Raw genomic sequence first — 14,041 nt, 5'->3', positions numbered from 1 at the left:
TTGGTACATGCTTTGCAACATATCAAAGGCTTTTGTATCTGACAGTGTCCATTTAAATTATCATTTTAGTGCCCATTATCATTTTAATGGCGGCAGCATGGGCAGAATAGAAAAATAAAACACTTTGCTGGAGTTCTCCTTTAAAAAAAAAACACAACAGATTTTCATGGAAAAACATCTGGCAAAAAAAAACAAGTGTCTGTAATCAGGTGAGAAAAGATGATGTTGATTAATTTCACGTCAGTAAGAAATTAATAGCCATTTTACTTCTAAGATCAATAGAACTCAATGTTAAGAGAAATCTAAAAAGTAAAGCATTTCCTCTGTAGCCCCTAGAAAGTACTGGAACGATTAAGATTTTTTAATAGAAGTAATTTACAAATCTGTTAAAATTTCTGGCACCAGTTGATCCACGGGAGTACCCCTTTAAGTCAATGACAGTTATTCATTTGAACAGAAAGGGAGAGAAGTAATGTGGCAGAAACATACTTTTTTTTAAATATAAAAAAAAAAACATTTTTATAAAAAAAAAAAATTAAGTTCATGGAAGGGGCATATTTAGGCTGGCACTCTACAAAGTCATTCATGACCTGTGGTAAAAATTGTCACAGCAGTGTCCTTGAGTTAAAGGATATTGTAAATTACATTGTATCCATCACATAATTTTTTTTTTTTACCCACATATCACCAAAAAGCTCTAACCAAAACAAGACAGGATTTCTAACAAAAAAAAAAAAAAAAAAAAAAGATGCAACTGGATGTCAGGAAGACAGTAAGAGAAAATAAGGGACCTTTGTTTAGTTGTATAAATAAACTACCTATCTCTATTGCTGGCTAACTAGAACTCAGAGAAGAGCAAATGCAGTGATGAAACTCCATCCCCTCCCTTTGCAAAGCCAGGGGCATCAAAGGAAATGTAAAATGTAGGCTGCAGCAGGAAACCATTTCAGTGGGGAAATCAAAATCAAAATGGCAAACAACCCATACCTGCAACATCAGTTAAAATACAAAAGGCATACACAAAAATCTATGCAATATTCTCTAATGCCTATACGGCACTATATAAGCAACAAGAAAAAATATCCTAGAGTGCATCATTAGTTGTTTAAAAAGATAGGTCCAGATTTATCAATCTGTCAGACAAAAACTGGAGTGATAACAACCAATCACAGCTTAGCTTTAATCCCTAAAGGACCACGGGTTTTTCCATTTTTACACTTATGATTTTTAGAAGGTTATGAGGAAAAAACGAAACACTTTACATTTTTCACCTACAGACGAGGGCTTATTTTTTGTGCCACCAATTGTACTTTTTAATGACATCAATCATTTCCCACAAAATGTACGGCAAACCAAGAAAAAGAATATTTGTGGGGAAAAATTGGGGGAAAAAAAGTCATTTTGTAACTTTTGGGGTCTTCCAATTCTACGCAGTGCACTTTTCGGTAAGAATAACATCATATATTTATTTTGTAGGTCCATACGGTTACAATGATACCCAATATATAGGTTTTTCTTTATTTCACTACTTGAAAAAAATTATAACTACCGTACATGCACCAAAATTTCTATGTTTAAAATTGGCCTATTCTTACCCCTACAACTTTTTTATTTTTCCATATACAGGGGCTATATGAGGACTAATTTTTTGCGCAATGATCTGAAGTTTTCTTTGGGACCATTTTTGTTTTGATGGGACTTTTTTAATCGTTTTTTAATTTTTTTTTTAGAGTATACAAAGTGACAAAAAATCCGCAATTATGGACTTTTGATTTTTTTTTTACGTGTACACCAATGACCGTACGGTTTAATTAATGTTATATTTTTATTAATCGGACATTTACGCACGCGGCAATACCAAATATGTTTATTTAAATTATGTTTTTATATGGAATTTGGGAAAAGGAGGGTGTTTTAAACTTTTAATAAGGAAGGGGTTAATGTGTGTTTTTAAATTTTTTTTTACTTTTACTAAACTTTTTTTTTTTTTTTTTACACTTTATTAGTCCCCTCAGGAGACTTTTAGGAGTAATAATTAGATTCCTCATACAGATCAATGTGGTTCCATAGAACCACATTGATCTGTGTGATCTGCGGTCCTGCCAGGCTTTATCAATGCGAGAGTCGGGACCTCTGGCTACCTCCACAGTGGGTATCCCCCCACGATCGCGCTTCGGGGGTGGGGGGCGATCCACCCCACTGGACCAAAAGGGAGCGTTTACAGGGTTCTTTAGACGCCGCTGTCAACTTTGACAGCAGCGATCTAAAGGGTTAATAGCCGCCCGCGGTGATCGCATGTCGGCTACAAGAATCAGCTGAGGGCTGGCCGGTATGACGCAGGCTCAAGTCGGGTGCCCGTGCCATACCCGGTTAACGGCACATGTGCATGGTCATTAACCAGTTAATATCTTAACAAGCTCTGATAAGCTGAGCTGTGATTGGGCAAATCAACCAAGTTTTTGTATTGGACAGAATGATAAATCTGGACCATAGTGTCCATTTAAACAGGACTTAAACATTATGGGGGAGATTTATCAAAACCTGTCCAGAATAAATGTTGCTGAGTTACCCATAGCAACCGGTCAGATTGCATCTTTAATTTTTGAAAATGCCTCTGAAAAATTAAAGAAGCAATTTAATTGGTTGCTATGGGCAACTGGGCAACTTTTCTACTGGACAGGTTTTAATAAATCTCCCCCATATGTGTTCCAACTGAAAATTGTTAGTCCTCACAAAACACAAAAATAAATCAAAAAATATATTTAAAAAAATTTGAAATGGGCACTGTCAGATACAAAAACTTTTTATATGTTGTACATCTTGGCAAAACATTAGCCTTTCTAATATACTACATATGAAAATGTTATTTCTTTTTATAGAAATCATGGCTTATAAAATCATGGCTTTGTCCAAGCTGAAGCACAGGCATGGACAAAGTCCAGTAAGTGATGGTGGGCTAGCACTCCTCTGTGCTCTCTCCTGTCTGATAGTACTCTGTGCTCTCTCCTGTCCTATCAGACGAGAGAGCACAGGAGAGTGCTGGCCCACCCTCACTTACTGGACTAGTTCGGACATTTACACACATGGCTATATCACATGTTTATTTTAATATGTTTACATATTTATTATATGGAATTTGGGAAAAGGGGGGGGGGGTGATTTAAACTTTTAGTATGGAAGGGGTTAATTCACATTTATTAACTTTTTTTTTTTTTAAACACCATTTTTTAGTCTCCATGAGACTGTTACATGCAATCTTCTGATTACACACACTGTTCAATGCTATGCCATCGCATAGCATTGATCAGTGTTATCGGCTCTCTGCTGCTCCATGCCTGCTCAGCAGTCTGGAGCAGCAGAGAGCCGATAACACTGATCGGACGGCAAGGAGGCAGGTAGGGACCCTCCCCCGTCCTCTCACATGTTCAGAACGCCGCAATTTAACAGCTGCTGGGAACTGTTTAAATTTACTTTGATTGCCGCATCTAAGGGGTTAATGCCGGGCATCACCACGATCGGTCCAGGCCCCTTCCGTGAGCCCGCATCATAGAAGGGGAGCGGGACCAGGACTACAGGTACGCCCTTGGTCCCCAAGAGGTTATACATTGGTTACAAACATATATGACATTTACATCAACAACACAGTGCTCTTTGCTGTCAGAGTAAAAAATAGCAAGATTTCACTGCTTTCAACTATATCTTGTCAGGGGTTTGTGGCTGCACTGCTGGTTGCCAGTAAGGAAGTTCATACCCAACTCCTAAGATAAATTATGTTATTTACATGACTACACATAATTACAATTAGTTATATAAGCTGTGGGATGAGGTTTCAATGGATTCGATCCGTTTTTTCAGCACAGATGCTCAATTTCATTGATATCTGGGGAGTTTGGTGTCCAATTCAACACCTTGACAATTTTGTCCAAGGCATCATCTTGCTGAAGGGCAGGCTATACTAATAGATCCATCATGGCAGCAACGGAGGCCTACTGCTGGCTTCCTGCTACCTATATAGCTGCCATGATTGCTATTGATTGCTGCATCTATATAGTTAAATGGCTAGCATTAAATGGTAAAAGTCAGCTGCAGATGGCAGCCGCCAAATATGGCTTGGCATCGGAGCCCACTCTATACTTCCTCACCCAACTCAGGTCAGTAAGGTGTGACAACTTGCGCTCCGGCCAATCACAACTTGCGCTCTGGCAAATCCGGCCGTGAGCAATGCCCTTCTCGTCCCCATGCAAATCCCAGCCCGTCACTCACCTCCATCCTCTGCTGCTTCCTCTCCAGCTCGTGTGCCCCCGCCTCCTAGGGGGGCACATGAGCAGGAGCTGAGAGAAAGCAGCAGAGGACGGAGGTGAGTGAAGGGGCTCTAAGATTTAAAAGGCCAGTGCGCCCGTAATTATCTGTTGCACCTGTCACACTGTTATAAGTTTTTGTACCTCCCAATTACTACTGCAGGATCTTTGTTTACTTAAAGAAAACGTTCTTTTGAGTTGCCTTGCCGTTTTCTGACCTCATTGTTCCGTAACCTGACCTTGCTCTTTTGCCGCCTGCCTACGGACCTCCTGCTACATTCCTGACTACACGCCTGTGCCGCCTGCCCTGACCTCGATTGGCCGTATCCTACCTGTGCCACGAACCTCCTCAGCTGCCTGTGTGGTCGATTCATGCCAGGTGTAGCGACCTAGGTGCTGCCTGCTGCTGCAAGTCCATCCCACTTTGTGGCGGGCTCTGGTGAAAACCAGCGGCACCTTAGACCCCGGTACGGCCCGTGTCATCTGACACAGGTCCAGGGGATCCACTACCACAAGCGTTCTTGTCTACTAAACTATGAGTGTTACAGTAAGATCCGGCCATGGATCCCGCTGAGGTACCTCTGCCAGAAGTCTCGGATCTTCCTTCCGTTGTGGTGCGCCAGACTCAGCAGTGGGCCCAACAAGTGCAGCAACTTACACAACTGTCTTCTATGATGCAACAACTCCTAGCCATGCAGCAGCAACTGCAGCATCCACAACCTGCTCCAGTGTCTCCACTGGTTCCTGCAGCGTCTTCAGGCACCAAGTTGCATTTACCTCTACTCTCAAAGTATGATAGTGATCCTAAGACATGTAGAGGCTTCGTTACACAGTGCTCTATGCATCTGGAGCTCATGTTGGACCAATTTCCAAGAGAACAAGCTATAGTGGCCTTTGTAGTCAGTCTTCTGTCCGGAAAAGCCTTGGCCTGGGCTACACCTCTTTGGGACTGCGGTAACCTGGTTACCTCCAACTTGACGGCATTTCAGGTTGAATTCCGCAGTGTCTTTGAATAACCCGCACGTGCAAATTTGCTTTCTAATGATGCCTGAGTTCAACCTAAAACCCTACTGTGGTGATCCAGAGGAAGGCAAAAAAACAGATGCTGATGCCAAACGCCCCTTGGAATAATTCCTTTCAGACTCCAATATGGTAATCAAAAAAAGTCCCTGGATCAACAATTTTAGAGTCTTCTGGAAGCTACCTGAGGGGAGGGGACATGAAGAGTCAAGGTGAGACACATTCTACAATGCTGCCATGCCTCATCCGATATAACCAAATAATGACAGGACAATGGCTGGCCATGACGATTCTATGTACTCTGCTTCTCTGTGAAGGGTACATTTATCTTGGTAAGATAAAAATGGATTCATATTTGATCTTATTGATTATTTATTTGATAGGGGTTGTTAATCCCTTAACAACCCATGACATGTATACACTTCATGGTGCCATTAAGGATGTATGGCACAAGCTCCTAACTCAAGCCCTTGCTATACGGGGAAGCTCTGAACTTATCCACTGTTGAGATAGCTGGATGGCTTACCTCTGCTTCTGTCCCATCTGTGGTTTGGCTATTGATAGAGCCTCTCTTGAGCAGGCTCTATCAATCGAGCTCAGAGCACACAGATGCAGTTTTATTGAACTGCATTGATCTGTATGAGGAATCTAATGATTTTTCCTAAAAGTCCCCTAAAGGGACCAACAAAGTGTACAAAAATTATTAAAGATATAACCCACATATATTAACCCCTTCCATATCAAAAGTTTAAATCACCCCCTTTTCCCATACTCCATAATAAAAATATGTAAACATAATAAAAAAAGAAACATATTTGCTATCTCCATGTGAGTAATATCGTCTGAACTATTAAAATATCACATTATTTATCCTGTTCTGTGAACGTCGTAAACTTAAAAAAAATTCCAAACCCCAGAATTGCAGTTTTTTTAATCACATCAGACCCCAGAAAAATAAGTAAAAAGCTATCAAAAAGGACAATGGTACCGGTAAAAACTACAGATCATGGTGCACAAATTAGCCCTCATAGAGCCTAGTGAACATTTAAAAAAAAAAAAGTTATAGGAGTCAGAAAATGGTAATAACATTTTTTTTTTTTACTTTAGAATTTTATAAAATTAGTAAAACATGATGCAAAGAATACAAATTAGGTATTGTTTTAATTGAGCCGGCCTTAAGTAGCAAGATTACATGTTAGTAATCTTGAACGCACGTTGAATGGCCTAAAAAAGAAACCCTCTCCCCCCCACAATGCTATGAAAAAATTTACAAAAACATTACAAAGTACAAATCGTCCAACAAAAAACAAGCCCTTATATGGGTGTATAGGTTATTTAAAGGCGCTATTGCCATTAAAGGGCAAGGAGGGAAAAAAGAAAGTGCAACAATGAAAATTGGCCCAGTCCTTAAGGGGTTAAGACATATTTTAATATGTAGATTAATTACATTTATTTTATTAGATTAATTCAATTAATTATTAATTTTTATAGAGAGATTGTAGTCTTAGGATGCTTTAAATGCCATATTCTACCTGCAGAGGAATCTGTGATTTGGATCTATATTATAGCCATAGATTATATATCTTGTACTTTGTCTTGGTTTTGTAGCTAGAAGTGCGTGAAGTGGGTATATATTGCTTAAAATTTCTGTATATCTATCAATTAGATGTTGCCCATCTAATTCCATAGTAATATACCTCCTATATGTATAGGATATCTGAACTAACCTTGTGACTGATGTTATATTGAGACATGGTTACTAACTTCTGTGACTTGTAGTTGTACTGTATGTAGTTACTAACATTAGCTTATAATGCTTTATTAATATTCTTCATATATTCATCATTGTGCTTATATACTAATTTATGTTAATTAATAATAACCGATAATTCTGCATATATAATGCATATATTTTTTTAATACCATTGTATTATTTAATTATATTGCAAAACTACCAACACATTGTTATTAGTTTTGATGGTTCTGGCTGATCAGCATATATCGCTTTTAACATTCTAAGCTACTCCTATACTTTTTTACCTAATATATTATTTCTAAAATTTTGCAATGCACTCAGTGGTTTTTTCACATATTTTTTATATATAAATGTTTAACATAACTTTTACCTTAAAAGTGAAAGTCTCATTGAAAATTGGGTTAAGTGTTTTGCGATGAACTTTCGTCTCATACTTTTTTTTCTTATCTGGTAAAAAGAAAATCTTTACATAAGGATCGGAAGTTCCTCCCATGTCCAATGCAGGTAGTTCTGTAGCCTGTATGACACCAACTTGGATCTGTTTAGCAAAGAAAAAGTAGATATTTTACATGTGTTACAGTACTTCCTTGCAGGTTTATGAGTCTTCTGAATGCAGAACCATGGACATTTTATCATAAGCTCATAATGAAGAATGCACTGGAATAACTATTTTAATGGCTATGGCTCACATCTTTCTCTCTGAGGTTGTTTCTCTTGTCTCCGCTGCAAAAATGGGGTACTGATATTTCCATGCCATTTGTCTCAGGTATGAGCTGCACCTGAACCTACACCATCACCTTTTGCATACATGCATACATATATAAAATGTGCCCTGAAACCAACACTGGCAGCTGCTGTAAGTATGGTAGATGTGAATCTGTAGTAGGAACACTCTTTTTAGTGGCCCCAATAAACACCACCATACAAAAATGGAATTTGTATTGACTGTTTTTCTGTTCTATCTGTACATAAAACATACTATGCTGAATTATTAGTACAAATGTGGATACAAGTACACCCCAAGACTAATGGCACATTTGTGGTGGTGGAAAGGAGGAGGGGCACATTTTACCTTTAACACAAAAGGGGTTATTTTACCCAGTTGTTTTTACCTGGTTATTTTGAAAGTCATAGTCCAAAGAAAATTGTAGCTTTCCAAGCTTCTCTTCTTCTTTTTCCTCATCCTCCTTGTCTTCACCTTCCGTTAAACCAGTTTCTGCATCATCATCATCATCCTACAAAATCTGATGAACAAAGAAGTGTAAGTTATTTTGCAATGGAGATTCAAGGATCTTAATAAATCATCAATTTGTCATTTAACTACTCTTTGACAAAATTTGCATTTAACATTTTTTCATGAAATTCAGTTCGTTCCCGCTGGGGACATTCATGCTACATGTGAAGATTACTGGATAAAAAATAAGATAAAAAATCTGACACTCAAGGATATGGAGAATTGTCAGCAAAAAATTTACCATAATAAGTGTCTTTATTGCTACAATTGTTTTTTGTTGTTATACTGATTTATTAAAGCGTTTTCTGCTAACAGACCCTTTAGCACTTTCACCTTAGAGCTGACAACTAAATACTTTCAGTATCTATATTAAGAAAGAGAAATCTTGTGGCTGATTGTGCCTGTCCTTTTTTCAACACATTTTTACAGACATATGCCTAAGTTAGGGCAACTCTAGGCAACCAATATGTTCTACTGTATAAAATAAAGGGAACACTATGATAACACATCCTAGATCTGAATGAATGAACTAATCGTATGAAATACTTTTGTCTTTACATAGTTGAATGTGCTCACAACAAAATCACATACAAATTATCAATGGAAATCAAATTTATCAACCCATGGAGGTCTGGATATGGAGTAACAAAATCAAAATGGAAGACCACACTACAGGCTGATCCAACTTTGATGTAATGAAGTCCAGTGGTGAAAAACTTATCCCCTATCCTAAGGTGTTGGTGGATGGAGCGAGACATGATGTCCCAGATGTGCTCAATCGGATTCAGGTCTGGGGAACGGGCGGGCCAGTCCATAGCATCAATGCCTTCCTCTTGCAGGAACTGCTGACACACTCTAGCCACATGAGGTCTAGCATTGTCTTGCATTAGTAGGAACCCAGGGCCAACTGCACCAGCATATGGTTTCACCAGGGGTCTGAGGATCTCATCTCGGGACCTAATGGCATTCAGGCTACCTCTGGCAAGCACATGGAGGGTTGTTGCAGGCAGCAGAACGTTCTCCACGGCGTCTACAGACTGTCACATGTGCTCAGTGTGAACCTGCTTTCATCTGTGTACAGCACAGGGTGCCAGTGGCGAATTTGCCAATCTTGGTGTTCTCTGGAAAATGCCAAACGTCCTGCACGGTGTTGGCCTGTAAGCACAACCCCCACCTATGGACGTCGGGCCCTCATACCACCCTCATGGAGTCTGTTTCTGATCGTTTGAGTAGACACATGCACATTTGTGGCCTGTTGGAGGTCATTTTGCAGGGCTCTGGCAGTGCTCCTCCTGCTCCTCCTTGCACATAGGAGGAGGTAGCGGTCCTGCTGCTGGGTTGTTGCCCTCCTATGACCTCCTCCACGTCTCCTGGTAGCACCTCCATGCTCTGGACACACTGACAGACACAGCAAACCTTCTTGCCACAGCTCACATTGATGTGCCATCTTGGATGAGCTGTACTACCTGAGCCACTTGTGTGGGTTGTAGACTCTGTTTCATGCTACCACTAGAGTGAAAGCACCGCCAGCATTCAAAAGTTACCAAAACATCAGCCAGGAAGAATAGGAACTGAGAAGTGGTCTGTGGTCACCACCTGCAGAACCACTCCTTTATTGGGGGTGCCTTGCTAATTGCCTATAATTTCCACCTGTTGTCTGTTCCCTTTGCACAACAGCATGTGAAATTGATTGTCAATCATTGTTGCTTCCTGAGTGGACAGTGTGATTTCACAGAAGTGTGATTGACATGCAGTTACATTGTGTTGTTTAAGTGTTCCCCTTATTTTTTTGAGCAGTGTATATATGTATATATATATATATATATATATATATATATATATATATGTGTGTTTTATTTCCTCAAAGCTTAAAGCGTTACTGTCATTTAATTAAATTTGTGACATGTTGTCCAGACATGTCAAAAGTTTATATCGCACTTTATCTCACTCTTGAGTTATAAGCCTGGAAAGTGCACGGCAATGCACTTCACTCCTCAACTAGCCGCTCTGTCCTTTTTACTCCATAGACATGCAGTTAAAGGTTGGGGTTTGAGTGACAGCCACGAAGTAAGGTGCACAACAAATAATGCTATTTGTATCCACTCCTGTGCTAGTTTTTTAGCTTGTAAAGAAAAATAGAAGTCTATGGTGGTTCAAGCACCAACATTTCATAAAAAATGGTGTAGCCTCAGCATGCTGCGGTTTTGGAAAACTACCTTGAGCCTAAAGATGCTACAAAAGGGTGAATGCTAAAATGCTAAAAACAATGCCATGTGGGTTATACGTTTAATATTTCCATTTTGACTCCCATCTAACTTCTTGCTGTAACATTTTGTACTCTGGTGTAAAAAAAAAATGTTTCTAATCAACTGGTGCCAGAAAGTTAAACAGATTTGTAAATGACTTCTATTAAATCTTAATTCTTCCAGTACTTATCAGCTGCTCCATGGGAGATGATCCGTATCCACAGGAATTGCTCCCTTGAGAGCGATTTCCTGCAGGAGCCCCAACAGACTGCCACCCGTTTACGAAAACAGGGGTTTTCCCCGTGTGATATTGATCGAGGTATCAGAATGGCCTCAGACAAAACACAGATCTTACAGATCTTATTACTACTAAAAATAAACCCAGGGCTTCTGTGGATAAAACGACAACACCTATCACATTTGTTACGACTTTCAGTGAGGAGTATAGAGAGATTTGTAACATCCTACATAGATACATGCCACTTATTAAATCTGATGTGGCATACAAGGAAGCACTTAAATATGGATATAGGGGTAGTTCAAGGAGGGCCCCCACTATAGGGCAGATCTTGTCTCCAAGTCTTTTTGTTCAGAACAACATTAAAAAACCTACTTGGTTGGCACACCAATTCTCCTACCGCTGTGGATACAGCAGATGCATATGTTGTGGTGTTATGAAGAATTCTACCAGTGTTTCCTCCAGGGCTGTGGAGTCGGAGTCGAGGAGTCAGATTAAATTTTGGGTACCTGGAGTCGGAGTCGGCAAACAATGCACCGACTCCGACTCCTACTAAATTTAGATTGGAATAAAAAAAAATAGAAAAAAAGCAAGTTTAAATGTCCCAATTCACAAAAAGTTATAATTAATGACTTCTCTACTGTAAGAATAAAGATCAATGCATGCAGTGCCTCATGTAACCGCAAAACGAACACTTTAAGTGACGTTGAAGAAGCATGCTTTTCATGTGCTTCACTATATGGCACACAATGCACAATTAGGAGTGGCAATACTAATACTTTCCATAGTGTTGTGTTCTGCTGTTACAGGGAACCCATGGGTAACCTAGCCTCTCACTGATAAGGGATTAAGTAACTATGTTTTTTGCAGGACTAGAGACACTTGTATAAGTGTAGGGAATGGAGGGTCAATAGTGCAAGACTGAAGCTGTAAACCATTGGAAAAACTGCTGCCATTCAGCTAAGGCTATAAAAACGTGTAAACTCGATTGTAAGCTTAAAGGGGTACTCTGCCCCTAGACATCTTATCCCCTATCCGAAGGATAGGGGATAAGATGTCAGATCGCCGGGGTCCCGCGCAGTTCGCTCTGTGCGTAATGACGGGCGATACAGGGGCCAGAGCATTGTTACGTCATGACCCCGCCCCTCATGATCTCACGGCCCCTGACATAGACTTGCATTAAGGGGGCGGGCCGTGATGTCACGAGGGGCGGAGCCATGATGTCACACTGCTCCCTTGTATTGCCCGTCATTACGCACAGAGCGAACTCTGAAAGCGCGGTGCCGCAGCGGCGATCCCGCGGGTCCCCAGCAGCGGGACCCCGGCGATCTGACATCTTATCCCCTATCCTTTGGATAGGGGATAAGATGTCTAGGGGCAGAGTTCCCCTTTAAACTTTAAACATGACTATGGGATTCTACTTAGGAAATCATGTTTTATAATAAATGCCCCTTCCTGGATCCTCCCACTGCCCTATCTTCAGCAGCAGATCAGCACACAAACTGTTCAATACAGTAGACTGTTGGCTTCCCAGCCAGTAGTCCTGTGGTAATGACATGTATGTTGCCTTTCTTTCCTTCAAGGAATGTATAAAATACATTTGCATATTAATACAGAGGAGTCGGAGTCGAGGAGTCAGAGTTGGAAGTACAAAAAACTCCGGAGTCGGAACATTTATCTACCAACTCAACAGCCCTGGTTACTTCTTTTACGTTTGATAAGAAAGAGTATAAAATCCAACAGTTTATTAATTGTAACACAGCATGTGTTTTTTATGTTTTTACTTGTATATGCTGTGTTCAATATGTGGGGTGCTCCTCTAATCCCCTCAGGGTCCGTGCGTGCAAACATTTATCAGAAGTTGCCCATTTCAGTTTGAGACATGTCTCCATGGTCTCCAAGCAAAGCTGTTTTTCTGTCTTATATACAGCTTTTTTCTTTCTTGCAGTATAAGGGTACATTCACACGAGCGGATATGCAGCATATTTTACGCTGTAGATCCGCCGCTGAAGGACCCTCTGTATTCTGCTTTTACATGTGCCTGCTCGGAGCGGCAATACGCCGCTACGAGCAGCCACAGTGCGACGTGTGAGTCGCCGTGCGCATGCACAGTATACTCGCACATTGCGGCAGCTCTCGGCCTAGCTCATTGAGCAGGGGAAGCGGCCGCGATGTGTGCGAGTACATGTGTCTGCACGTACTCAAGTATCCTACAGAAAGTACCTAGTGCATAATTCATAAAAAGACTACCATACATCATATATATATATATATATATATATATATATATATATATATATAGCGGTTGTAAACAGAATTATAGTGCAAGTAGTGCAAAGGAACATAGTCACAAGTATAAACTTAGCCATACATGATAAATAAACAGGCACAGGATACAGGAGCGACACCACCCCAACGCAGCGTTTCGGCATAACAAAGGTTTCTGTAGGATACTTGAGTGATACCCTTGTTTGATCCTCAACCCCCCCTCGGGTGGACATTCTCCTATTTTAAATGTTATGTTGCCAATAAAATTGTGTACTAATTCTTATAAAATAATAAGTGACTCCAGTTTTTCCTTTTTTGTGTGTCTATTATATTCAGGAGGTCACAAAGCACACATATTATAGAGGGGGATACTACGGTATATTTAATACTTAATTTAGCACCCATGCTTTATATATAATTCCCCCCCCCCCCCCTTTTCGTTATCTGAAAACTAAGCATACTATATCAGGCTGAGATACCTCATGTATGCAGACAGTATTATACATGAAGCTACACTTTATGGGGCGCAAACGACCGCCAATAACACTGATCAATGAAAAGCTATGGCTTTGCAGTGAACAGTGCTGGCAATCAGTGTATGCAATGTTATGGGCTATAATGCTGCAAAAGAAAAGTGTAAAAAAAAAAAGTTAATAAATGTGATTTAACCCTTTCCCTAATAAAAGTCCAAATCACCCCCCTTTCCCATTTAAAAAAACAAAACATGCAAATAAAAATTAATATAAACATATGGGGTATCGCCGCGTGCGTAAATGTCCGAACTATAAAAATATATCATTAATTAAACCGCAGGGTCAATGGCGTACACACAAAAAAAATCAAAAGTAGCGTATTTTTGGTCACTTTTTATATCATGAAAAAATGAATAAAAAGCGATCAAAAAGTCCAATCAATACAACTTTTGGTACCAATAAAAACTTCAGATCACAGCGCAAAAAATGAGCCCTCATACCGCCCCGT

At 40.0% G+C, this 14,041-nt stretch overlaps 1 protein-coding gene across 1 annotated transcript in view; it reads right to left on the bottom strand.

Annotated features, from left to right (window-relative positions):
• LOC130356349 (synaptotagmin-2-like) overlaps positions 1-14,041 on the bottom strand; it is a 169,431-nt gene that overhangs the window by 62,332 nt on the left and 93,058 nt on the right. The window contains exons 4-5 of the mRNA XM_056557741.1: positions 8,187-8,309; positions 7,445-7,612 (exon numbers count right to left, since the gene is read on the bottom strand). Coding sequence (XP_056413716.1) covers positions 7,445-7,612; positions 8,187-8,309 — 291 coding nt within the window. The remainder of the gene's footprint in view (positions 1-7,444; positions 7,613-8,186; positions 8,310-14,041) is intronic.

The sequence above is a fragment of the Hyla sarda genome, chromosome 2 (genome assembly GCF_029499605.1).
Source record: "Hyla sarda isolate aHylSar1 chromosome 2, aHylSar1.hap1, whole genome shotgun sequence".
NCBI lineage: Eukaryota > Metazoa > Chordata > Amphibia > Anura > Hylidae > Hyla > Hyla sarda.
This window is presented reverse-complemented; position numbering and strand designations above follow the sequence as displayed.